The sequence below is a fragment of the Pavona decussata genome, unplaced genomic scaffold (genome assembly GCF_977016875.1).
Source record: "Pavona decussata unplaced genomic scaffold, jaPavDecu1.1 SCAFFOLD_149, whole genome shotgun sequence".
Taxonomy (NCBI): Eukaryota; Metazoa; Cnidaria; class Anthozoa; order Scleractinia; family Agariciidae; genus Pavona; species Pavona decussata.
In genome coordinates, this window is record NW_028145561.1 from 187,614 (window position 1) to 215,101 (window position 27,488).

The following is a 27,488-nucleotide window of genomic DNA, read 5'->3' on the forward strand; positions in this document are numbered from 1 at the left end:
ATGTATGGGATTTTTTCCTAAATTAAAGCTTAATTTTCTCTGAAAAATGCATGGTAACCCCCAATTTTCTTTTGAGATACCAAAGGCATTTGGTAAGTTCTGCTTTCTCCGTATAGTTTTAAACCGCGCAAAAATATTCCTGTATTAACAGGCACTACCCATAGGAAACCCGAGTATCTCGCGATGCGCTGAACGTATGCGCTGTAACAATAGTAGGCACCGTCCTTAAAGCAAGGTTTGAACAACTGTAATAAACAAAAACGAGGAGGAATAGTGGGAAATTTAGTGCGAAAAATTGCCAAAATTGTGCATTTTGAAAACAGACCGGCAAATGTCGCACGGTGCAGATAAAAATACGTTGATGTCTTCGCTTTTGTGCTTACTTTTATTCTAATTATTAAGTGTTGGATTTAAGTACTAAGTCCTATCTCTCAGTATTGTGGCAGTGATCGTTCGTTTTGTAGATCAACCGTCTCATTTATGTCACGGTCGAACTTAGCATTAAAATGAAGCTACAGTATTGTGAGGTGAAAACGACGATGTTGTCAAATGTCCGGGAGTCCACTATTGCCCAATCCCTGGGACGTTCAAAAAAATAAAAAAATAAAAAAAAAATACCCGGCTAATGCCCCAAGGGGGGGGGGGGGGGGGAGGGAGATGGGCACAGCTGGAATGGACTGATACATTACGGGCAAATTTGAAATAAGGGCCGGGGTTGCCTGTTTGCGGAATGCTTTGAAAATTATTTGTGTCATTTTTGTGCCTTGCTAAGCAGAAAATTTTGCCGCTTACGCATTGTAAGTGTCCGGTTCTAAAGCTAAGTCCATTGAGCTGTTCCAGGACCCTTGCAGCTTGTGGAGAACAAGGCGGAAAGAGAACGCGCTGGGATTAAGCGATGTAAGGGCAAAAACATCGGAGACAGGACCACGTGGGGGAGACGTCCGTCTCCCCGTAAACTCTGTCTCTTCTTTGCCCTCACGATGTGTTCTCCCCTCAAGCGCCATAGTTTTTTCGTCCTACAAGTTGAAAGACGGTAGCTGGTAGAGTCGGTACGTTAACTGGTGTCTCTAGGTTAAACTTACCTGATTATCTTTTTGAGACACAAGTCCTCTGAGTTGATAAACTGTTACCTGGCCTTCAGAATCACCCACTAAAATGGTTTCGATCTGGTCAAAACAAACAAACATGTCGGCTATTGCAATCTTACAGAAAAGAACTACTATGAGAATGATGTATTATTCGGTGAATGACACAGGGAAACTCGAAAAGAGGAAATCCGAGTACTTCTATCAGGAGTCGAACCTAACACCTTCCGATTTCTACAGTAGTTCGGATGCTCTACCACTGAGCTACAGGAGACTCGTGGGAGCTAAGGCCATTAAACTAGTACTTTCAATATTTTGTCAATCTCCCCCATAAAGACTGAACAGATCTCGTCCAAACCTGTTACACTATTACCATTAACCATCCGATTGATTCACACTTTGCTGTTTGCCGTTGGTAACTTAATCTGGTCCAATAACAAGTGATGAAAAAAATGAAACGAAAACAACAACAATAACAACATTTATATTAAAAAAATATATATACTATCACATTTATTCCATAGGAGCACTCGGATTTCCTTTTTCCGAGTACACCTGTGTCACTCACTGAATAATACATCATTCTCAAGTGATGAAGTTGTAGTTGACTGAGCTGATTTTAACAAGAAATGGCGTTTCGTTGCTTTTTCGTTTGTTACCGATTCTCAGTGTAGAATCGTTAGAATACCTTTCGGTAGCGCTCCTTGGGGAAGAATGAACAGAAAGTTTTCATTCAGTCCTCTTTCAGAATGGTCATCGTTTTATTTTTCTCTGCTCCAGTAATTCCAATCATTCTTATTCGGGATATTCGGCCATCTAAAAAAAATTTGTAGAATGGAAAACTTGGCTAAGAACATTTTTTCCTTTCGTTTTTCCGTTTTCTTCTTTCACCGCCGGAACTACAATAAATCAATCTCCGTTCAAAGCAGAAATATGTAACTAGTGTTAAGCGCAAGAAAGCCTGTAATCGGTGCTAAGCGCGGGAAATCGCGCGCAAACCAATTCACAATAGGTAAACTTGCAATCGGTGCCATGCGCGGGAAAAACGCGCGTGGTGAACAACCTGCAATCGGTGCTAAAAGCGGGAAAAACGCGCGTGTTTTGTTTCGCTTGTGATTGGTTTATGTCGAACTTGGTAGAGGGAGCTATCCTGTGTGGCTGCACGAAGGATGTTGATCATATCGCGTTCACACTACACAAACCAAAGAAAACGTTTTGTCGTAATTGTAGGGCCGGCAACAATTACCTCTGAGTTGACGGTAAATCGGACGACTGATAACTTTAATTCCTGAACAGGCACATGGGAGATGATTGGATCCAGTCTGGGAAATAAGCAAACAAACAAACAAACAAACACAGTGAGGCCCGTTGTAAAAATAACAGCGGTAAACCACTTAATTTACGGACGATTAAATTTAAAGCCAGTAGCGTGTGGGCCCGTGTACAAGGAACAAATATCTTCTAAAACAAACAAAAAGAAAACAAAAACAACAACAACAATAAAAACCACAACCTATTAGCAATCCAACCTTGCACAAGGCTGGCGAGTCAGTGAATATTTACGAAGCGGGGACAAATTGAACTGGAGACTACCAAAGTCAAATCCAGCGCCCTAAACGTTTGCCAACGCTTGGCTCACGATCAGATTCTAAATCTCTTGAACCTGCGTGCAGATGTCTCCTATGAAAGGAAGCAAATTAAGGTATTTGTTACTCACGTGTTAAGACTTAGATCCCAGATCTCCACGGCCTTGTCGTTAACACAAGCAAAGAGCGTGGCAGATGACGGCGACCAACAGACGTCATTCACAGATTTCTGAAAAGTAGTAACATCGATTAAAGCTGTGTGCGACCTGATTGACTAACAATATCTGTCACACTAACAGAATAGGCACTTGGCTTAACTTTCTAATGCTCCTTGATCGGTCAAAAGTCATTCCTGTGAAACCAGTGGGCTGCTAGGATATTGAAGGGAACAACAATTCACAGGGCAGTTTTCAACTGAGTATCGGGAAAAGCGTGCGAACAAGATTGAATTGGATTAGTTTCTCATTGGTCAAGAAAGTGGCGCGAATTTTGCTTACTAATCACAGAACGTAGTATTCAAAGCAAAACCAAAAGAAACACGAATTACTTTCGACACTCAATTGAAAACCACTCTATGTACACGAGAGCCACGATTGATTTCGTTTTAGCCTACGTGTAGACCGATAAAATGGCGCGAGTTTTTAAACCAATCACAGAGCCTACAGCCCCATCCACACCAACAAAACATGTTTAATTAAACCAGGTTGAACAAAATGAAAATTGGTAACAGAAAGCTGAACCATTGGCTGTTATATAGGATTCAAGTAAACTTTAACTTAAGCTTTCATTTGTGCCAAATTTGTAGTCAACAAAAATCTGAAAGCAGCTTTTATGAAGGAAACAATTTTAAGCTGTGTTTAACTAAACAGCTTTTAAACGTGTTTAAGCCTTGGTGTGAATGGGGCATACGTAGTCAAGCAAAACCAAGGCAAAAACACAATTCCTTTCGAGGACACTTGATTGAAAACCGCTCTAAAAACTAAACAGTTTTTACATACGGTGGAAGAGAGGAACGTCATGACTGGCTGCGGCTTGTCCTGATGCCAGAGACGAATACTCCAGTCAGCACTGCAGCTTAGAAAGGCGTCTGACAAGAACGGAGACCATTGCAAGCGATACACGGGACCCTGAACGGAGAAACAAACAGCAAACATTATGTAAACTAACCTACTAAAATGATACATGCATTTATTCAGTCAGTGATACAGGCATACTCGGAAAAAGGAAATCCGAGTGCTCCTATCAGGAGTCGAACCTAAGATCTTCCGATTACTAGTTCGGATGCTCTACCACTGAGCTATAGGAGACTCGTGGGAGCTAAGGCCATTAAAAAAGGTTTATATGACAAACATCTTGCATACTGGTACGATTTGAATTTCGACGCGTGGTATTTGTGAAAGAAATGCTTCACCAGTTTTTCGGCTTACCGTGTGACCGTGGTAGCTTTCAAGAAACTGTTCATTGTAGGAGCAAGAACATTTGTGAATGTGGCCTTCCTCTGTTCCAGCAAGGTACCTGAAAAACAAGCGAAATAAAGCATTCAATTCTGGGTTGTAGTGTAGCGCTTCTTGGCGATTGGATCAATCGATCACAGAAGGACGAGGGGCTTTCCATTTAGCCAAAATTTTCGATTGGAAATTTCAGAAACTTCTGTGTTAAATGGAATGTGTTTAATGTGTGTTCAATGGAATTAAGACTTATTTTTAACTCTGCTCTAGGTGCTTGATGTAACATTAGACTGCAAGCAGTCTCTTTTTTCCTCCTCGTTCATTCAGTGTCTAATTTGCATAATTTTACCGTCACTTTTTTTTACGCGTGATCCAAGGAAAAAAATTCGACTGCTCGCAGTCTATTGAATATTTTTTTTTTTTTTTTTTTTTTTTTTTATTGTTTGCAAAATCACATTACTTACATTACTTACAGTACGGGCTAAATATATCACTAGACAATACAGTATTCTACCTACAATACATGCTTACTGGTTACTTACGCTACTGAACAAAACAGGACTCTACTTACAATTTAATACAGATAGCCTTAAACATAACAGTAACTAGATTACTTACAAACTGCGGGTTACACGCTACTAAAAAAAAAAAAAAAAAACAGGAAAGCAGTAAGAAAAGGATGAAATTTTGTCACTGGGAGAAAAAGGAAGAAAAAAAAAAATTGTGCGTTTTCGTTAATTTAAATTAATTTTAAATTTCCCATTTTTCAACTTTCCATTGTAAGATTAGCGCTGACTTCAATTCTAGAATATTTGGAGGTTTTTCTAACATTTTACATGAGTAGTAATATTTCTGAGTTTGTACAGTAAGGATCTGGAATTTCCGCATTAATTTTGAGTTAGTACTCGGGGGTGGATCATAGTCTTTAAATAGGTACTGTTGTTTAGATGGAGTAAAATTTACTTTGTGCTTATTATTAAACCATGTTAAGGCTTCTTGAAAGAGTTTTTGGCCTGCAGGGCACTCCAGAAATGCATGTTCCAAGGAATCAGCTGAATTACAGAAAAAACACTCCTCATTATCTGCTATTTTAAATCGTTTGAGCTCTTTTTTGGTCACTAAAATACGGTGTAACATTTTAAAGGAGAATTGTCTCAGTTTGTTGTTAGTAGAGAGGCAAATTGTTATTTTTGTCTCTATCGTTTGAAAGATAGGTTCCTAAGGTCTTAATTGGGTCCGCTGGAACATCTATCTCTAAGGGTTTGGTTTTGTTGTTTTTCAAAGAGCCTATCCACATAGCCTTTGTCTTTTTGCTGTTTAGCTTTAAACCTGAAATTTCACCAAAGCTCCCCAAAACTGACATACTTCCACGTAATGACATCGTGTCCTTACATATCAATGTAGTGTCGTCAGCGAACTGGCTTAGCTTAGCTTCAATGGAATTAGGTAGTTCAATACCTGTTATTTCCGGATTTTGTCGTATTTTTTGTGCAAGAAGTTCTACACATAGGACGAATAATAGAGGGCTCAGCGGGCATCCTTGCCTTACGCCCCTTGATACTCGAAAATAATTAGTCATGTATCCGCCGTTTATAGCTCCGCTTTCAACATCGCTATAGAGTACTGAAATCCATTTTTGAATGTTCGGGCCAAAATTGAAGAATCTTAAAGTGTGATGAATAAAAGGCCATTCTAATGTATCAAAGGCTTTTTCGAAGTCTATAAAGAGTAGTATTCCTGGGACTTTGTTTAATTCGGTAAATTCCATAAGGTCATTTAAAAGCCTCACATTTTGACCGATGTATCGTCCTTTTACGAACCCTGTTTGGTCCGAATGAATCAGTTTGGGCATCTTTGTCTCTATTCTTTTTGCAATAGCTCTAGCCAATATTTTATAGTCGACATTAAGCAATGTTATTGGACGCCAGTTGCTTAAAACCATAAGATTGTTTTCATCTTTTGGTATTAGCGAAATAATTCCTCTTCTCTGAGATATAGACAGTTTGCCTGTTTGAAAGGCTTCGTTGAAAGAGTCGAGGAGGTTCCTCCATAGCAATTCGAAGAAGATTTCATAAAATTCTTTCGTGAAACCGTCATCACCTGGAGTTTTGTCAGGTTGGAAACCTTTTAAGGCATTCAGTAGTTCATCTTTTGTCAGTTCTTGCTCAAGTTCGCTTGCTTCGTCTTGAGCTAGTTTTGGATTTTGTAAATCAGAGGAGAAGCGGGCAAAGTTGTCGTCGAAATTATTGTTCTCGTCTTGTGGGATTCTAGCAGTCAGGAAGTTTTTGTAATAGTTTTCTATTTCTTCATTTATCATGCTTAAATCCGTGATTATTTCTCCGTCTGTTGTTTTAAGCTGGGTTATAATCTTTTTCTCATAATTCCGTTTTTCCAAGTTAAAAAAGTATTTCGTTGGTTTTTCACCATTCTCAATCCATCTTATTTTTGATCTGAACATCGCCTCCTTTCCCTTTGTATGATAAATTTCGGACAGGTCTTTTTTAAGGTTCTCGTACTCCGTTAGTCTATTGAATATGAAAAGCCTTCGATCAGCAAATTTTAGCATTTCAGAAAGTATTTGCTGCTTACACATGTATAGGTATAGTAGATCTCTATGAAATTAAATCTTCCTCAGAACCTACCCATCAAATTAAGCGATCGATTGATTTTACGGCTAACAATTCACGTATAAGGCGAATGTAAAAGTCAGGAAATCAGCAATATGTGTATGGAAGTTTTGTTATGGCGTCGTGGAATGTACTTACATGTTGGAATCGTTTGGGTGAACATCAAAGCAGAAGCCAGCGGCGAATCGTGATATCAGGGCATCACTTTTCTTCCCTCCGTCTTTCGACTGTTTGGCCACATTTACCCGCTTTAACTTCATTAAGTCTATATAAGAGAACCAAGGCGAAAATCAAAGCTCTTTTCTAATGTAGAAAGTCACAAACTCTCTAGCAACACAAGATTTTTTTTTCTAAAACTACGTGCAAAGAAGTATACATTTATCAACAAAAGTATTACATTATCAATCCACTTTCATGCAGTGAATGGACAACAAGGAGAGTCTAACATTCAAGCCCCGGTTGTTTAAAGAGCGGATAACTTTATCTAGTGGATAAATCGTTATCCAGCGCGTAAAATGTACTCCAACACTACATTTTATCCTCTGGATAGCGAAATAGAAGAAAGATCCTCGCAGTTAGTACGCAACTTAAGCAGTTGCGAAAAGAAAGCCTGAAAAAAATTTTTTTTCAGGCTTTCTTTTCGCAACTGCTTAAGTTGCGTAGTGACTGCGAGGATCTTTCTTCTATTTGATCCTTAATTGTGTTGGATAGTGGATCTCACAGAAGTATGCCAATTTTTTTTAGAACTGTACATGGGTTCCTCATTCACTTGCTGAGAAAAGGTCTCCTCTTTGAGGGTAAAACAAGTGCCTACAGAATTGGATGCCGACACAGGCTATTCCTTTACCCATTGAAGTGTAAAAGTAATCACAAACTGTTTTTTTGAAGGGAAGTGAGTTTGTATCTCTTCCTTGGTGGAATTCAGCCCTAATGGCTGCAATACTAAAACTTGATTAACAAACTTCTAAAATATGTTTTATGAAAAGACACGTTAGGAGCAGTGCTGCTCACCACTAGTGTTGAGAAGCACCGCATAGGAAACTGTGATAACAGCTGCTTCGTGGCTCACCTGTACACTCAAAGCCTTTTCTGATAGACCATTTGGTAACCCGGCCATCAGCTGAGATGGAAATAAGGATTTCATCCCTCTCCTCCCCAGACCCCTGATCTCTGTCCACCCAATGGACTTGCCACACGGGTGAGGAGTGTTTACCCTGGCTTTCACTGCACAACAAAACAAGCATTGTTTAGCCTGCGTAGCTGGTGATTTAGTTGGGGATTGGTCATCGGTGGGTGGGGTCAGAGCCGTGACAAGAATGGGGATGAAGGAGGGAAAAACCAAGCCAGCAGGCTCTCAATTGGGGTACTAGGCTCCCTCCGCTCGCCAATTTTTCTTTTCACCCTATACCCCATTTGGGAGCCTGTTCACACGCTATAAAAAACCTCCCTTCCTTGTCCCCATTCTTTGTTTTCTCGGCTCCTTCCCCCCTAACGCAGGCCACCAAACCCCAAAGAAACGCTGCGAGCTATGCAGCCTAGAGTTGTTAATAACGTACAGCCAAGAACAGTGCTGGCTTAAGAAAAATGCTGTAACCGTAATAAAGCAAATCAGCAGAAAATAAGTGGATATACAGCACCAAGAAATAATCTCAATTTGTTTTTTGCCTTGCATTTTTGTCTTTTCACATATTTACCCCAAACAGTGGAACAAATGCTAATATGGTAAATTCCTTGTTTTGAAGATGTGTAGTTTATTATCACTCATATAATGACTTATGCCACCTTAACCATGTCATACAAGGTCTGAACATTCCAAATCCCAATTTTGCTCTTTGTCATAGCAACTATAGATGATTGCATTGCAGTGTCAGTTTCCTGTAGACCTTTTTATGTCTGGTCATACTTGCAGTTGATTGCTCCACAACAGCAAAGCATCTAGAGTTGATATTACATCTAACTGACACCTCCGTGATGACGAGGAGTTTTGGAAGTTGAGGTAGTTATCCCAATATTCAAGCGTTGCTTAAATTTTGTCTAGACTCTATTTCCTTCTATCTGTTTGGCATTGGAGGCCCTGTACCTGGGTCACTGAGACACACAAGCTACCCTTACCTGTGAGGTCGTGAAAAATTCGACAATTCATTTTATTTCAAAATTCTTGGTAAAGTTTGATAGCTAGCTCTATAAGCTTTAATTTGATATAAGGGTCCAGGTATCTACAGTTTAAACCGGATGCACTACATCGCTTGGACGCGAGACACCTCTAAAGGTATACAGTAACCTTAATGTGCCAGTTTCACTAGGTCTCAAATTCTACCTGACATGAAAAACACTTATGAAATCGATATGCACGGTCCTTGATGTAATGTGTTAAACACTGGGAAGAGTGTTTCATCCGATTTCCAAACACCATGAAGTCAGTTAAAAAAACTCAGCTGCATCTTGTTTTTTCAACCCACTTCTAGGTGTTTGGAACCCCTGATGAAACCCTTGCACTTGTTATTGATATATTACTGAAAAACCATTAATAATTCTTGGAGAAATTCAAAGCAAAATTTCACTAAATTTTACATTTCCAAAACTCGTTCTCCTTCCTTTGTTTTATCTTCCTGAATTATTAATGAGTTTGGCAAACAAGCTGTCAACAACAATAACAGGCTGTATACTTACAAGCTATCTAAGGCAGGCGTGTCATTTCTGTTTCGCACATTGTAGATTGCAATTGTACCATCATACATGCCGACCTACAGAAAAATGAGCAAATAGCAAGTGACCACTAAGTCATCCCTTAAAAGAAAACAAACACGGGTATCAAATATTATAAGGGTTTGTTTCCTTCTCCATCCCTCACCCAAGTGCAAGTACAGGCACTAGTTGATTGCATGCTGCACCGGCTTTCTACCAGGGATGGGTGCCCAGACTGGCTTACAGCTGGGTGCACAACGCAATAAGGAAGCTCAGTAGCATAATATGACCCAAAGGATCTTTTGATCTATCTGGTAGTGCAGTCAACTCTCAGAACCAGCTCCATCTTTCCACCCAGTTCAGTTGCAGGCAAACAAATGGCTTATTGCCAGGAGAAGTGAATGTGATAGTGTCTGCCTCATGGGTGTCTGTTGCAAGAGAATCCAAGGTTAATCAATGTCTTTGGCTATGAGATTACAATGCACTTCTGTTTCAATGGAAATTAATTTCCCTTTACAGACATGCCGTGGTGCTTAATTAAAGGGGCACTCAGTCACGGAGAGTTTGCTGTATGGAAATCAAAGCTTACATAACACCTTTTCTCTGACATGAAATTATTCGTAGAGTACCGGGAGGAAAACATTAAGTGATTTGTCCAATGAAAAACAATTTATAAATCAGGTTTTAGCAATTTGTCCAAACTACACAAAAAGAACTTGGAAAAACTGGCCAATTTTTTCAAGTTGTAATCCATTTCCACCGAAGCCATCCGCAGCAAAAGATGACAAATACTAGTTTAGCTTAAGTATACTGGTAGGGTAATTGTTAACAATACTGAACCATTATTTTAACATTTCCATTGATACAACTACAGTGGAACCTCTCTTTACGGACACCTCTATAATACGGATACCTCTCTATTATGGACAGTTCACTTGGTCCCTGAGAGACCGAAATCCATATAAAGTCTACTTCTTTAAAACGGACACCACTATAATACAGACATTTATTCCTGTCCCCTTGGTGTCCGTAATAAAGAGGTTCGACTGTATGCATTTTTGTTATTTCAAAGGCACACTAAAAATCGGTGACGCTGCCTCTTTAATGTGTAGTTTAATACTTACAGCCAAAAGGTTGGGATGAGCAGCTGAGAAATCTACAGCAGTTACTCCACTGTTCAGATGAAAATAACGTTCAGGGTACTGGAAGGAAAAAGGATTAAATGGTGTCTTAGAATTCAGAATCAGCAGCAGAAACAGTTTGAAAAGAACATTTGAAGTGTGCAGTGATCCTCACACACTGCCAGTGTTCAAGAAGTCCTTCCCATAATAACAGTATTCTCTGCTACAATGGGCCATTTCCGAGTTACTTTGAACCTCATTATGAAAGTGAGGCTAAGTGCAAAGCTGACCCACTGCCGCCCTGTTCGTGTGAAAATTTATTATTTTGCAAATGAATGAAAGCTACCGTAATTTTCATAATAAAAGTTATGCATGAATCCTTGCTTTCAAAATGTGGTTCGAAGTAACTTGGAAGTGGCCTATTCTGAAAGTGAGTTGCTAACAGTCTGAAAGTGTGACAAGACAAGTTTCGAAATTCATATAACTTGCATATAATTATGTACACCCTAAACAAGGCTTTTTGAGACATGTTAATGCAATAAAAGGTCTGGCTTGCATGACAACAAAACAGTTGAATGTAAAAACTGTAAAATAAACTGTAATAATTTTAATGTTCAAGTTAGACATTTTGATAGTTTAATTACCTCAGGGTTTTTTATTGACCAACAGCAGGCGAAGCCACCCTTCTGTTCTGAGAACACAAACTCTCCATAGCCAACAGCAAGGAGATCCTGTGGTAAACAAACATTACAAACTACAGTCAACTCCTGTGAATATCTTCTGGAACTGCACATTTGTGATAATGTGCACAGTCAGAATAATTATTTAATTGGTTTGAAGTTTTGAGGCCTGGGGTAACATGTTTATACTCACAGGATTAAGCTTGTTCCAAGCCATACAGCTGACATTGCGTCCCTTGGTCAGATTACAGGAATAACTCCATAACTTGTGCAGGTTTGGGCCCAACTGTGCCAAGGTTGCTGCGGCTGCAGACGTTGCTTCTTCTCCATCAGATTTTTCTGCATCAATGTCTGACCAAAAAGATTACGGGTCAACACTTCATTATACAAACAATTGACATTTTGTAGCAAGAAACAAAAGAGAAAGAGTGATCAAGACAAAGTTTACATGAAGAGTTGGAGACACCAGTCACTGTACTTAATAAACACATGACTGTCAAGGATTACCTGGTACAATGTCTAGTCCTCTGTATCTGGCCTGTCTTGGTTGATAAATATTCAGTGCAATTGCTCTCTCCATTGTAAAAAGATCTTTTTGCATGTTTTCAGACTAAGAAAAAATGAGAAAACTTCAATAAATCACTTATTTTTTCTAATAGTGTTGCATGGCAGCATGAATTGTGCACAAGTATGCATCAAATGTGACAGCTGATAAAATTTTGACAGGAGAGCCTATGTTCCCATGGTAAAACAGGTTGGCATTTCTTAGCTTTTTCAAACATAATGATTTGCCTACTGTTTTACAGTTGTTTAAGGGCAAACCCGAAGCAGCTCCAAAAACTAATTTATTGAAGCAACTTACTGTTAATCTAATCTAAAGTCGTGTATGAGAGGTTAAAGTATCTTGGCCCCCCAACACATATCCTCCAGAATCTGCAAAGGTGCCCTCATAAACAAATTTCCTGAACAATAATATTTATTACTTTGTTCATTGATTAAAGGAAGAACTGGCAACAAGTTTACTCTCCCAGTTTTCACTGTTGAATGACTCCTGAATTGTAAATATATATACACAATAATTTTTGCCGTGCAAATGAAGATGTCTACTTTTTTTGTTTTGTTTTTCTCTGTTATACCTGAAGTATTCTTTCTGCCATGATTGCAGCCAGATCTTCCATTTCCTTATCAGTAGCACCATCATCAGGCTTCTCAGGGACATCCTCTTCTACTGAACTACTTTTGAATGTGAACATACTTGCTCGACTACCTACAAACGGAGCAGAAGACTAAACTGATAAAATTTGCTTCTGCATGCAAACAATCATTTATCATTAACAAAAATAATTATTATTATAAAACTTTTGCAAATGTTAAAAAGGCTCTTCCATGAGGAACTTGAAACTATAAGTCACTTAAAATGCCAACAAATAAAATGTGACACAGGAATAAAATTAATGTGATGGTAAACCAATGAGAATGGTGTACTACTGATTCAGTGACACGGACATATAATTGGAAAAAGGAAATCTGAGTTATCCCAACGGTAGTTGAACCTTAATGAACATTCGATTACTAGTTCAGGTGCTCTACCACTGAGCTACAGGAGACTCATGGGAGCTAAGGCCATTAAATGTAGGTTCATGGGACAAACATCCTGCATTAATTAACTGCTAGGATTTGAATGTCAATGTATGGAATATGCCTGGGTCACTGATTGAGTAATACATAAATTGCAAAAAAACTGACATTAATCAAGATTGAACTTTCAGCAGCATTGAAAAAGAATTCATTACCTGTGATCAATATTTATTCTTTTGAATATGCCTGATGCATGTTATCACATTTGATGATAATTACTGCAGGTGTGAAATTGGAAAGCCCTACTTGTTTATACAGTCAATCTCAGGACTATAAATTATCCAGGTCGGGTGATTAATTTTTATGGACCAATGGTAGTTGTATTTAGAGGTTCCTCTACATGTAGCTGTAGTAACTGCTCCCATCATACCTGTAATACTGCCAGATGCTGCACTCCCAGGTCTGACTGAGCCAACACTCTCATTATCATCATGACTGCTTGTTCTTTCTCCACTGACTGGCCGACTCAGACTCTCTAGATGGTCATCTCCATCTTCTTTCTCCCCTCCTAAAAAATGAAAAACATAATTGTGTCACAAGTAACGGCACAACAAAAATGAGCAAGAAATCTTAAGCCGTGGGAGTCAAAATGGTCACATGGTTATAATTACATGGGACTCCAAATCCCATTCACCAGGGACTGGCTGACGAATAGCTGGTTGAGGGTTAAAAGGATTAAAAGTTAACCTAGGACACTATGAAACTTACATGTACAGTAAGTTGGAGTCCCATGCAATTTGCCAGACTTGTAAGATAACAAAATTATTAAGAATTTTTTTAAATTATTATATTTTGAAAATCTAAAATTAATATACTGTTATTGATCAACTACTAATAACGACACTCAAATCCCCAGTATGCAGGAAAAAGTCATCTGAACCTAGTTTGATGGTCTCAGCTTCCATCAGTCTCCTGTATTAAGCTCAGTGGTAGAGCATCCAAACTAGTAACCAAAGATCACAGGTTCAACTCCAGGAAGAACTCTGAGTTTCTGTTCCTGAGTATGCCTGACGTGTCATTGTGACTGAAAAAACACATCTATCACTAAGTAGATTTTTTTCTGCACAGCATAGCGGAATCATACCCTCTTGGTTGGTTTCTTCTGAGTTGTAAGTGTCGTACATATCCCATGTGGTGGCCATACATCCAACCTCCTACAACATAACATGGCAGTGATGGAGAACAATGTCAAGGACAATAAACATCAAAACATTCAGGGGACATCCTATCTATCTCCATGAATAGATAACCTAACAAACGCATTTGATTGCCATTAGTTAAAAATTCCAAAGTTTAGTAATATTTAGAGGGAAAAAAATTAACACCATTTGTTTTGAATTTGCTTCTTTTCAAATATATTTTAGTGGAGCATTTTTCACTCTTATTTTTAATCTCAACTTAGCAGGTACAATATCACCGACGGTGACATTTCAGCAAGCAACCAAATTAAGCTATCAAAATTTCATATTGTTTTAGCAAAACAAAACCTCTGGCACTTACTATTATTTTAGATTATTTTAGAGACTGTCACTTAACATATTAATTTACTTACATATAACTCAACTTTACTGGACTGTATTTCTTTGCTTTTCTGACCATTGTTGAACGTTTGCATCCCTCTCTCCACGTAGCTGTCATTACCAATACGATTTTTCAAAAGCTACAACGTGGAAATTATATAAATAGATGCTAATCATGGCAAATTATTAAAGGAGGAATAAGTATTTGAGTCAAACACTGTTACCACTCTGGTAACCCTTTAACCCCTAATAATGAAAAGATCTTGTGTAAGCCAGAATGAAAATTTAACCCCCCCCCAAAAAATCCCATGATGCTGAATTTTCAAACCGTAAAACACTCAGTTAACGTCTGCTTAATGTACTATTAGGTTCAATTATTTATGGTGAATCTTCCTATTTTTTTAACACACTTGGAAAAAAATTCCTGGTAAAGTGAAACTACCCCCCCCCCCAAAAAAAAAAATACTAGCCAAAATTTTCTTCACCAAAATATCCTGAAGTCTTGAATTTTAAACTCAAAAACAAACAAAAAAATCCCTCGCACCTCCCCATCACTCTTAACCTGGAGACCCCGTCCCCTCCCCCGGGTTAAGCAGTCACCTCAGTCTTAGATCATATGCTGTTTGTCAGTTTTTGCTTACAACCACAAGATTATCATAATCACTTATTGGTGCCTTTTAGGAATTTGTTTCACAAATTTCCAACAAGCACCACTCCGTTACTCTTATAAGGGAGTCCCCACTCTCCTTGGGTCTCCTGCAGACCACAGATGGTTCCACAAATTCAATGACTGGAAACAAATGAAATATTTTGAATCATAAGAGTGCCTATTTTCACACATGATCCTCTACATACTTCTTCATATCTTTGGTTCTTTTCTTTTACTTCCTCAGCAATCTCATTATCTTCAGCAACACAAGTGCCAGGAAAATCCAGCATCCAAATGGTGTCTGTTTCTGACAGCGTTAGGTGTACCTGCCGACAGTATAAACAACATCAAGTCATGTAGCTAACATTATATACAGTCACTGTGGAAATTATCTTGATTATTCGAACCCTTGATTTTTTTTAAACTCTTGATTCCTCCGAACCAAAAATTATTTCCCTTGGATTTGCTTCAGTCAATTTTTACCTCAGATTCAGTTTCCCTAGGAGGTTCGAAAAATTGGTGTTCTACTGTATGCAATTCCTACAAAATTATTTGTCAAAAAGATAGTAAGAACAAAATGTTCCCCTCCCAATCAGGGATTAAATTACACTGAATTAAATGAAGTTGATATTTAACCAGCAGTAATACAACATACAAACACCTGAAAATAAAGGCAGAGATTGATGGACAGTCTGCCAGTGTTTTTTATCATAAGACTAACTGCAGGGCAAAAAACTTTTTTTTTATTCCACTTGTCCATTGGACGATGAACGTTCAGATTCTGGTTGTCTGAAAGTTAAATTTACTAGTCCGAAATAATTATTAAAGTGAATAACAAAATGTCATAAAAAAAACGAAGAAATTGTATAATTTGTTTTGTACCAAATCTCGAGTATTTATTTTAACAGTTATTTCAATTTATGTTGTTCTTTGCACTTTTCAATACAACACCATTTCATACAGACACATCAGGGATCACTCACGTTCTTTATACACGACTTGAGAAAATGCAGGACATCTATGAGGCATTAAAACTGTGATCTAAGATGACTCCTTTGACTCCTCGTCGATTTTACGGCTTATTCGCTGTAGCGGCGCCTGCTCTGGTTTTTCTTCGCTTGTAGCTCGTTGAAAACAAAAGTAATGAGAGTGGCTCTTCTCGTGACTCACAAGAGAATCATGGCGAAAATCAGTGGCGGACGATCCATTGATGCCGACATAGAGCCAGCTCGCTTTAACGGCTACTGTTGGATCATACCTGCAGCACACATTGCAGAGCATTTCATTCTTCTCCGGGTCAATTTTAACCCAGGAAAATTATTTTTTCCATGTTGGTTGGAATTTTCGAATTCGACTTTCTTCATATAATTTTTTTCACAGGTTTTATTACTTCTTTAATAATCACAAAACTTGCCACAACGGTGATCGCATCGTTCACCTTGTCTCAAACAAGGTCGTCATTTCCATATATGGTATGTGGATCCCAGTCTTCATCGAAACAACAGAACCAGATATTCTTGGAAAACAGAAGCGAAAACGGGAAAGTAGGGAAAGTTGCCGTGAAAAGAAACCTAACTTCGCGAAACTCAGGCTAGTTTACAATGTCCAAAAAGGTTGGGAACTCAGACCTCAGTAGAAAAGAACATCTTTTTTTAGGCAAACTCTACTCGTCCTGTAGGACAAGTGCTTTTGGAAATCCACTCGTCTGAGATACGAGAGTACTCGTCTCGGACGGGCGGACGAGTGGAAATTTTTTGCCCTGAACTGTACTCTAAACCAAAGTACTGTACTGTATTTTTCTTTGTCCTTAGAACATCAAATATCAACAGCATAAATTTAATATTAAGTATTGATAGTACCATTTTATCAAGATCTGCCTCTGTCAGCTCCTCACGGACAAAAGTAGGACGTGTCTGAATATCTGAGATAGAAAGTCAGAATTAGGAAGTGTCTTAACTGTCAAATTTCATTGATAATTAATTAATTCATAACAGGTTAAATGTTTGCAAGATTTGTACTTGGGGTCATACTACTGTTCAGTACATGTATGTAGCAGGTCTATATTCAAAGAGCACCTCTTCCAAATAAACAGCCTTCTCTATCAACTGGAATTTGGTTGAAAAGAATGTCTTTGTTACAGTCAATTCACGTTACGCGTGACCGTTTTTTTTTAATTTGAACGGAGTTTTGAAATTTACATGTCAGTTTTGAACATCACCAACAAGATTTCAGAGTTCCCGTACAAATTTCTCCAGTTTATTGACAGTATAAAGCTATGAATTTTTTAATCTTTTTTTTCTGTTAATGTGTCTTTTTTGGAAAGATTTCCAGAGAAATGTTCAATACATTCCATTCACATGTCAGACATTACAAAGAGAAATTTGAACGTTCATTGCATTCTCGGAAATACTGGTCACGCGTGACGTGAATTGACTGTAAATAAGTGTCCCCTTTACACAGTTATTGCATCAAAAGACCTAAGACTGTATATCACCAAGTTTATTAAAAACTGACTCATTGGATAATGCAGTTCCAGAGTTTTGATTGGTTTACCGGCCATGGCATATGAGGTATTATACCATGCCCCACAAAAATGGTCAGAGTATGCTGAAGGGGGAAAAGAAAATATCACTAAAATCAGCTACATGCAGTTCTAGCAATTTTTCGTTTCGTGGTTGTTTTTAATAAAACAATTATTTGCAGCAAAAAATTGTAAATATTAACAAATTAAATATTTTTCATTAATAATATAATTTACAGAAATAGTAATATGTTTGAAACAGTTTTCAGATAATCTCATCTTCAACATGTACCAAACTACCTCAACTTAATTCATCAAAAAAATCATACTTGGAATCAGAACAGATTTAAATTTATTCAAAGCACATAAAAAAATATAGAAAATACCTCCTAGTGATGTTGCAAATTTGTCATGGTACCCAGAGCTTGGCTCAGCAAGATCCTCACTGACAGACTCAGGAGAAGACCGACCAGACACAGAACCAAACACAGACCGAGAAAAACCCCCATACATGCTGGCACTACTGGCGGCATAAAACGACTGTCCTGTCATCTCAGATGCTACAGATGGCTGATAAAAAGAATAGCAAATCAAAGTTATCAAAGTTTAACACACAAGATCTCAAATTCGTTTTATGCTAATTTAAAGAAAACCGTTAGGTGGGACCTAGTAATACTAAACACTCCAGCAAAAGCACTTGAACTGTGTTTTTTGTTTTTTAATCTTTGTTGTCGCTTGTTTCTTTGTATTGTTTTAACTTTTTAATCAGTTACTTGGTTTTACAGGAAATACACTTCTGAAACAAAATGAATTAAATTACATCATGACTTTTCAATGTCTGTTTTACTGTCACTTTGAAATCAAACAGTCCATATAGGCTATGAACCTGTAACCAGTAAGTGATCATAGGGGACTTGCCAGTAGTAAGAGTTATGACTGTAATAGTACCAATTTCATTTGATTGATAAAATAACGGCTCTTGGCCATGTACTTCTGTATTATGGGTGAAAGCATTTACAGCAAATGTTGCTGCATGCAGACTGTAGTCCTGCTGAGAAAGTACAGATCTCTTTGAAACCCAGAGTTGAATTAACTGTAAGTTGATACCGTCTTTTTTTAGTTTTTACTACAAGATTAATTTACTGTAAACTTTGAACAGCTTGAATACCGTAGCAATGGACTCTCCTCCAGTAAAGAATGTATTACTTTGGTTTCTCCTGTAAACACATAAAAACAGGAAAAAAAGACAAGGTGTCAGGAAAAACTGCATTCTATGAGGTTTTTTTTCTTTTGTGAATAAAAACACTCTCACTTTAAATTAGTTATAGCACTGGTAGTACTTACAGACAGAAGCAGAAAACTTACTTGACAGTGGGATCAATCTGAAGGAGACTTTTAGGAGTAACGTCTTGCCCCATGTCATCAAAAACCTGAAAGGATTAAGTGTGATAAGGAAATCAATTACAAATACATAAAATTAATGTATGCCTTTAACTACTACTACTACTACTACTACTACTACTACTACTACTACTACTACTCCTTACTACTACTACCACGGCCCCGCCATGGCCACGGCCGTACAGCCACAGTGTTACTGCCACGGCCACTGCTACTATTAAACAAGCTCCCCATTAAGAGGACAGATTTTTTAATAAGCCCCTCTCTCTACTAAGCCACCGACCACAACCCTTTGATCTTCCAATTACCCACTGTCCAAAGAACACACACCTGAAGATCCCATCAATATAATCAAACACTTGAAACCCATCCATTGCAATATATTAGTGGTAATATTTCTCAGTTCTTTTCCTAGCTCTTCACTCTTTCTCAGTACAGCAAACATTAGTATATGTAATAGGACTAAATGCTGTCCAATTTGGAAATAATTGGATGAGAAAAATTCCGAGGACTGCCAAATTGGATGAGGCTGTAGGCCGAGTCCAATTTGGCAGTCCTCAGAATGTTTTGAATCCAATTATTTCCAAATTGGACAGCATTTAGTCCTATTACCTATTAATTATATTGCGAATTATTTAAGGGTAAAAAATAATGGTGATTTTGTCAGGAACATATTATTTCAAAATATCTTCGGTATCCAAATTGAAGGTCTGAGAGCATAACCGACTTATGTAGAATTTTAGCGCGGCTTTCGGTTTCGCACGGATTTGTCCGAATTTTAGCTCTCCCTGGTTTGGAAAACATTTCGCGGTTTTACAATCGTGGACAAAACTCCTTGAGAAAACCAAACACGAACAGAACAAAAACCACTTCCTTACTTCTCCCTCCCACCCCCTCCCCCTATGCAATGACAACCGAACACAGACAGCCAAAAAACCACTCACTTACTGTTTCTCCCTTCATAATTCTACCACAGTTACTTCTCCCTCTCCCCCTCCCCCTTATGAAATGTTGATGTGGGAAGCGATGCTTGCCAGGAAACTGTTCGTGACCCAAAAGACAACATTGAGTCGGGGAGGGGGGGGGGGGGGGATTTGGTAGTTTGCTTGTCTACAAGGGAACGTGCTTGGAAGGCAAATTTTTTATAGGTTTTGTCCACGTCAGACTCGTTTTCCAAATTATCGGTAGGCTAAAAGTTTCCACTGTCCATGAGCCGTGTTTTGTCGCACCAGTTGTTGTTGCTATAAGTAACGTTTGAGATGATATCATGGTTTGCTTTTGCGGGTTGTAACAAGCCCAAAATAGATCAAGGCAGTCGGGATAAACAGCTTGCGTATCGTACTGGCTAGTTGCTTTCGCTTTTGTTTGGTGAAGTTTGTAAACGCACGACGTCTATGGATCTTTTGAAAAGTTACGAAATTGACGAATGCAGTTCACAGGAACTGGTGGAAATGTTGTCCAAAGAATCCCTCCTTGGTAGTGATGACTGTGCCGTGGCGAATTTTTCAATTCGATTATCAAATCCCGCGGAAGCATCAGAGACAAATCCTGCCATATACAAGGTGTTTTGCAAGCCTTAGTTGTGGTTTGCCAGGCTTGAAATTCGGTATGTAACGATTAACTTGACAATTTCAAGGCAATGATTCAATAAAAGTACGATTAACATAGATTTTCAACGGTTAACACCGACTAGTGGTAAAAAGAATAGATAGTCTTTACCTTTTTAATAGAACTGCCGTTAATCGTTGTTAATCGTTGTTAATCGTTGAAATGGCTACATGTCTTCCTGTTAATCGTGTAGAATGCTAGTATTTTGCGTTATCAAGAGTGATATGTCGACAAATGGGACAAAGCTGGATTTTACGCCAGGAAATGGACACATTTTCTCTTGGAGAATGTAACTGTTTACATTTGGGACATTCCTGTCACGTACGTAGTAGTTTGTAACAGAATCAAATAAAAGCGTGACAGCTAGCATTCTTTTCGTTGCTCCCGCGAAAAACACCGCTTTCGTGTGCCGTGTTTCAAAGACAACGAGTGTATATTGAATACAAGTATTTAATCCTCAGTGCATTGTCCTTTTGGTCATCCAGTGTCTATGATGTTACCGATATATCTTTACAAGATGGTAAAATTTCTCAATGGCATTAATACGAAACACAAAGCGGCGTGAAAAAATACTGGACAATGGTTTTCAATCGAATTGCAGTACACATGCAAAAGTTTGGACAAATCCGAGCTACATCGAAAAACGGGCTGAAATTCGACATAGGTCGGTTATGCTCCCAGCCCTTCAATTAATAGTTAATTTGGATCGGTATCCAAATTAACAAATAATACAATGGTTGCTTGAATGGGATTTCTGACTAGCAATATAATGATATACACAAATCTTACATACCGGTAATTAATTTGTGTATACTAAATGAAAAATTGATACATGAGCGGTTAGTCTAAGTACAGTCAACTCCCTTTATTACGGACACCCTCAGGATCATGCAGTCAGTGTCCTTAATAGCGAGAGTCCGTAATAGCGGGAATTTATTTCAGTCAAATGTCTGTAATTTTTTTTTGTTGGGATTTAGCTGCTGTCCGTATTATTGGGGCGTCTGTAACAGCGAGGTATCCGCAAGGCGAGAGTTGACTGTGCATATTAATTAACATCCAATAAGATTATAAATAAACAAACAAACAAGTAACCAAATTTTTTTTCAATAATAATATGACGTGTTTATAACCCACCTGGACTGGGGGTTTAGTCTGTGTTTTATCTGCTCTACTGGAGTCAATTGCCACACTCTTCCTACTTGATGAATTGAAGAGATTATTTCTGGATCCTCCGCCGATAGTTCTTATGCTTCTACTCCCAAGGCTGTGACTGCTTTTACGACTTGCATTCATGTTTATACTGGCAGCTCCCACTCCAGGTTTTCTAAAAAAAAGGGTAAAATTTCACTGTAAATCATGGCTAGATTACAGTCAATTTACATCACACATGACTGGTATTTTTAAATTTTGAAAAGAGTCTTGAAATTTACATGTCAGTTTTGAACACCGGCAGCGAGATTTCAGAGCTCCCGTAGAAATTTCTCTAGTTTATTGGTGGTATAAGGCTATGAATTTTATTTACATTAACCGCATTAAGCATTTCAAAAATAACAATTAACAGCTGTCAATTTGTTTCTGGAGTGTCAAAATACTTCTGGAGCACAGAGTATTAAACTTACATGACACTGTTTTACGCTTATTAACCGTATTATTCGTGTCACACCAGCATAATAAGCGTATCAAGGGGTGTTCTACGGTTATTATGCTTGAACGTTGCCACTTTACGGTTATTATACGCGCATTTTACGATTATTATCCGTATGAAGTGAACCTTTCAGCTTATTATTCGTACCTGTTCCAACATTTATCGAGAGGAATATTTCTGATCTTCGGCCGCCATTACGGAGAAAAATGTTGAGGGCCAGGACATCGAAGCTGCTGAACTTTTCTTTAAAAAAAGAACCCTTTTGAAGTAATTTTACCTACAGCATTTCATTAAGCCTTTCAAAAGCGAACAGTTTGCCGAGAACGGGTTATTTTTTTCAAGAGCTTTATAATCGCAACGATCGATGCGAAGAAGCCAGCCATGTCACCGAGTTCGGAATTCGTTTGCTTATAAACCGTCGCTCCTTTCCGCATTCGCAAAAAAGACATTGGCATTCGCTGTCCCGCAAAAGTAAATCAAGAATCGGGTATTTTACAATTTTATGTGATTATTTTTCTACGTCTTGTAATGCGACAAATCTGAAAAGGGATCAGCCATTTCGTACAGTGAAATAAACAACTCCGCAAGAAGCGATTCAATTCGAAATCATGAACAGGTCTGCAAAATGTCCCCGCTGAGTATCTGCAATATCTTTGAAAGTACGGAAATGAGAAATGCATACGACTTGGAAAAAGTGGTTTCCTTTGTAATGAATGGGTTTTCGCTGAAATGGTTTTTCATAGAAGAATCAAAAAACGCCAACAGCTAAGCTTATGTAAATGATTATGCGGGAGACTTGAAAGCTAATTTTATAAGCAAGAAATTCCAAAGGAAAACTGCCTTGCTTCTGACAGAAACGAGTCTGCTTTGATTTAATATTTTAAAGCCTGTAGGGCTGTAATAATAGACGCCAGAATTGTATTAAAGAATTTGATTTTTCATTCACGCGCGTAGCCGAAGAGAAATATCTACCGCCGAAGACGAAAACAGACCGCACTGCACGTTAATTTTTAAACTGACAGAAACTGGTATTCCCAGTTTATTAACCTTAAAGGATTACATTCTATCAATTCTCTTGATAACAAATATAGATAGTCAGTTCTGACTAACGTACAAATTTAATACCATAACAAATTCTCTTTTCAAACGACAATTTTACTTCTGCAAAACAACAAAGTTGGAGCGAATTAAAGCGGCGGCGTTAAACCCGCGAGCTAAGTTAGTGCCAAACTGTTTATACTGATACAAAGCGAGTTCGAAGCGCAAAAACGCCACTCCAAAGAAAGGGGGATATTTTCATTCATCGGAAATGAACAAACACAAGGGAAACCCTTTACACTAGTTGAATGCAGCTTGTAAATTTCAAGTTCGTGGCCGGCAAATGGAAATCCAACATGTGCAGCCATGAGTTCCAAACTATAAAAGAGTGCGGCTCTCGGCTCGCAGCACATTCGCATGCAGTTTCAAAAATAGATAATTCGATTGTTTCATAGAGTGAAATGGTAAACGATATCTAAAGGTTTTTTTCCAGTCGTTCCTTAACAGAGAATTTTTTTTACCAAAAAGTGTTCTTTTCCTTTATGCAAACAAAGTTTTCCATAAACGGGAGGAAACTAACACGGTAGGCGAAGAGAAAAAATGTTTATGGGCATAAAAACGTCCGTAAGTTTTATCAGATCTTTTACAAGTCTCATTTTTGTCAGCGGTGAAAATAAGGACTGGGTTCTTTAAAACTGAAAATATATAATTTAACCCCACAAGATTGTCAATCTTCTTTTCTTAGAAATCCGTCGCCAGGATCAGATACGAGACTGAGCAATTAATACACTGAGATGGAATATTAAAGCCTGAAATAGCGCAGCTGAAGGACCTCGGTTTTTATATTTGAAGGAAAATGTAACTTTATGGAATGGTTAATCAAGACATTTTCAGCCTGAATACAAATTCACGAGAAATTCATTCATGCTGCTTGTAATTTTTTGGCAAAGCTTAAGAGTGTTACTTTCTGTTTTTCATTTTTATAGGGCGCGTAGAACTGAAAACGTACACCGTCACCACGTGTTTATTTCGCTCTAAATTAACCGGACAAACCACAACTTTGAATGTGATCTAAAAAAGCTGCATCAACTTCAACATGTGTTTTCAGAAATATCATTCAGACACAGTATAAAACAAATAGTCTTGGATTGAAACCAATGACGACATGTAGATTTGAACAGACGCGCAATCGATTTCGTTTGATCGATATGCTGAGCAGAAAACGAATTAGAGTAAATGCGACCTAAACAAAATTTCTAACGGCTCAGCAAAAGAAACTGAGTGATTGAAAAAACTCAAACAGCTTTTACTCCTTAGTATACATTAGTCTTTACAAAATTGGAAAAGAGCTCACCTCTACAGTTTGATGCCCAAATTTCTCTGTTATCAGCAGGTTGTGTCCACAGAAAAAAATTAAAACTCTCAAAACTATACGGTTTCAGCTTGCTTTGCAGTCCTTGACATTTAAAGCCCTGATTTTTTGAAAGTGTTCGGCTACCGTCAGTGTATTACTGTATTGAGATGAAGCCGGACACTTTTCGCCGTCGCTTGACGATTGTTGGAAACAGATCCGCGGATAGACTGTTTTAAATCCATGTCGATGTTAGATTTTTGTATCCTGATGCTAAACAACGAAAAGATTTCCCTCGCTGGCTTCGGTGAGATCACTCAAAAAATGTAGTAAACACGTGCAGTCCTTCCACTCCGCGAGAACGGCACTGGAGGTTTTTTCTCGTTGTGTTCCAGCTACCCCATGCACTGAAAATGTCAAGAGCAGATCGGTAATATCAACTGTTTCTTCTTCGTTCAAAACAATCTTCGGAAAGCATTCTTACCATAGTTTTTTTTTATAGCACGCCACAGGAATAACACAAGAATGCGCTGCGATAAGTTTTCTCAAATCTCCACCACTGTTACTCACCACTACACGATCCACTGCACTGTCTTCGATTCGGCGTGACATCTGCGCGTCCACTGTGACCAATTACAGAGCTTGCTGTCAAAATGTGTCAGTCAAAAAGTTTCGAACAACATTTGCGCGCCAATTCACGCCAATGTATAAACCAATCACATCATTCACAGAGAACACCACTGAAGTTTTGACAGTCAAAATAGCGCGGTGTGGTTTCGCGATAAAATTTGCAGTCGTGGCTTGTATTGCGATTTCTGCTGGTTTGGGTTTCAGATATATACCACTTTTAACCTGAATTTCAAGGCTTCCTACCTGCCTTGGGTGTTAGTTTCAAAAGGTTTCGGTGCGCTTCGCGTGGTCTTTTTCTCCGTTGGTTTTGGTGTTTCAGTACGGGAAGGGCGCCGCAAACAGTTTGCTGGCCGGACTTGCTTGCCTTCCCAGCTCGGTTCCAGTTTAATAGCCGACAAATGACCCATCTACACGGCCTATGCAATGGTGTCGAGTATGTTCACCATAGTATCTCTTATTTCTTTTGCGGCTTCGTGTGAACCCCCCATTATCAGAATTTCCCATCAAACTGAGGAATCAGCCAGGGACCATCACATGATTAAACGTAGTGTAAACTGTGCAGCGTGTTAATCGTCGGTTCGACTGAATCAGATACCAAACTTACCGTTACGCTTTTTAAACGTAGTGTAAACTGTGCAGCGTACTGCAAACTGTGCAGCGTGTTTATCGTCTGTTCAACTGAATGAGATACCAAACTTACAGTTACGCTTATTAAACGTAGTGTAAACTGTGAAGCGTGTTTATCATCTGTTCGACTGAATCAGATACGAAACTTACAGTTACGCTTATTAAACGTAGTGTAAGCTGTGCAGCGCGTTTATCGTCTGTTCGACTGAATCAGATACGAAACTTACAGTTACGCTTATTAAACGTAGTGTAAACTGTGCAGCGCGTTTATCGTCTGTTCGACTGAATGAGATACGAAACTTACAGTTACGCTTAGTAAACGTAGTGTAAACTATGCAGCACGTTTATCGTCTGTTCAACTGAATCAGATACGAAACTTACAGTTACGCTTATTAAACGTAGTGTAAACTGTGGAGCGTGTTTATCGTCTGTTCGACTGAATGAGATACCAAACTTACAGTTACGCTTATTAAACGTAGTGTAAACTGTGAAGTGTGTTTATCGTCTATTCGACTGAATGAGATACGAAACTTACAGTTACGCTTCTTATTCGTAGTGTGAACTGCCCAGCGTGTTTATCTTCTGTTCGGCCGAATCAGATACCAATCTTACAGTTACGCTTATTAAACGTAGTGTAAACTGTGCAGCGTTTTCAACGCTTGTTTGGCTGAATCAGATACGAAGCTTACAATTACGCTTATTAAACACAGTGTAAACTGTGCAGCGTGTTCGTCGTCTCTTCAACTGAATGAGATACGAAGCTTAAAGTTTAATACGCGTAACTGTAAGTTTCGTATATGATTCAGTCGAACAGACGATAAACACGCTGCATAGTTTACCGTACGTTTAATAAGCTTAACTGTAAGTTTGATATCTCATTCAGTCGAAGAGATGATAAACACGCTGCATAGTTTACACTACATTTAATAAGCGTAACTGTAAGTTTGGTATCTGATTCAGTTGAACAGACGATAAACACGCTGCATAGTTCACACTTCGTTTAATAAGCGTAACTGTAAGTTTGGTATTTGATTCAGTCGAACAGACGATAAACACGCTGCATAGTTTACACTTCGTTTAATAAGCGTAACTGTAAGTTTTGTGTCTGATTCAGTCAGACAGACGATAAACACGCTGCACAGTTTACACTACGTTTAATAAGCGTAACTGTAAGTTTGGTATCTGATTCAGTTGAACAGACGATAAACACGCTGCACAGTTTACACTACGTTAAATAAGTGTAACTGTAAGTTTCGTATCTCATTCAGTCGAACAGACGATAAACACGCTGCACAGTTTACACTTCGTTTAATAAGCGTAACTGTCAGTTTCGTATCTGATTCAGTCGAACAGACGATAAACACCGCGCTGCACAGTTTACACTACGTTTAGTAAGCGTAACTGTAAGTTTGGTATTTTATTCAGTGGACCTGACGAGAAACATGCTGCACAGTTTACACTACGTTTCATAAGCGTATTTGTAACTTTTTCGTATCTGATTTAGTCGAACAGACGATAAACACGCTGCACAGTTTACACTTCGTTTAATACGCGTAACTGTAAGTTTCGTATCTCATTCAGTCGAACAGACGACAAACACGCTGCATAGTTTACAGTACGTTTAATAA

General features: G+C 38.4%; 1 protein-coding gene across 1 annotated transcript in view; it reads right to left on the reverse strand.

The window, feature by feature from the left end:
- The window catches only part of LOC146466225 (dynein axonemal intermediate chain 4-like), a 44,515-nt gene that overhangs the window by 6,081 nt on the left and 10,946 nt on the right, over positions 1-27,488 (reverse strand). Inside the window, exons 2-23 of the mRNA XM_085127600.1 lie at positions 21,704-21,893; positions 18,926-18,990; positions 18,729-18,777; positions 17,947-18,130; positions 16,899-16,960; positions 15,246-15,365; positions 14,423-14,530; positions 13,955-14,024; positions 13,241-13,378; positions 12,369-12,499; positions 11,740-11,842; positions 11,426-11,583; positions 11,197-11,283; positions 10,556-10,633; positions 9,417-9,490; positions 7,816-7,970; positions 6,885-7,011; positions 4,099-4,186; positions 3,670-3,798; positions 2,803-2,900; positions 2,332-2,407; positions 1,083-1,166 (exon numbers count right to left, since the gene is read on the reverse strand). Of these exons, the coding sequence (XP_084983726.1) occupies positions 1,083-1,166; positions 2,332-2,407; positions 2,803-2,900; positions 3,670-3,798; positions 4,099-4,186; positions 6,885-7,011; positions 7,816-7,970; positions 9,417-9,490; positions 10,556-10,633; positions 11,197-11,283; positions 11,426-11,583; positions 11,740-11,842; positions 12,369-12,499; positions 13,241-13,378; positions 13,955-14,024; positions 14,423-14,530; positions 15,246-15,365; positions 16,899-16,960; positions 17,947-18,130; positions 18,729-18,777; positions 18,926-18,990; positions 21,704-21,893 (2,374 nt within the window). The remainder of the gene's footprint in view (positions 1-1,082; positions 1,167-2,331; positions 2,408-2,802; positions 2,901-3,669; positions 3,799-4,098; positions 4,187-6,884; positions 7,012-7,815; positions 7,971-9,416; positions 9,491-10,555; positions 10,634-11,196; positions 11,284-11,425; positions 11,584-11,739; positions 11,843-12,368; positions 12,500-13,240; positions 13,379-13,954; positions 14,025-14,422; positions 14,531-15,245; positions 15,366-16,898; positions 16,961-17,946; positions 18,131-18,728; positions 18,778-18,925; positions 18,991-21,703; positions 21,894-27,488) is intronic.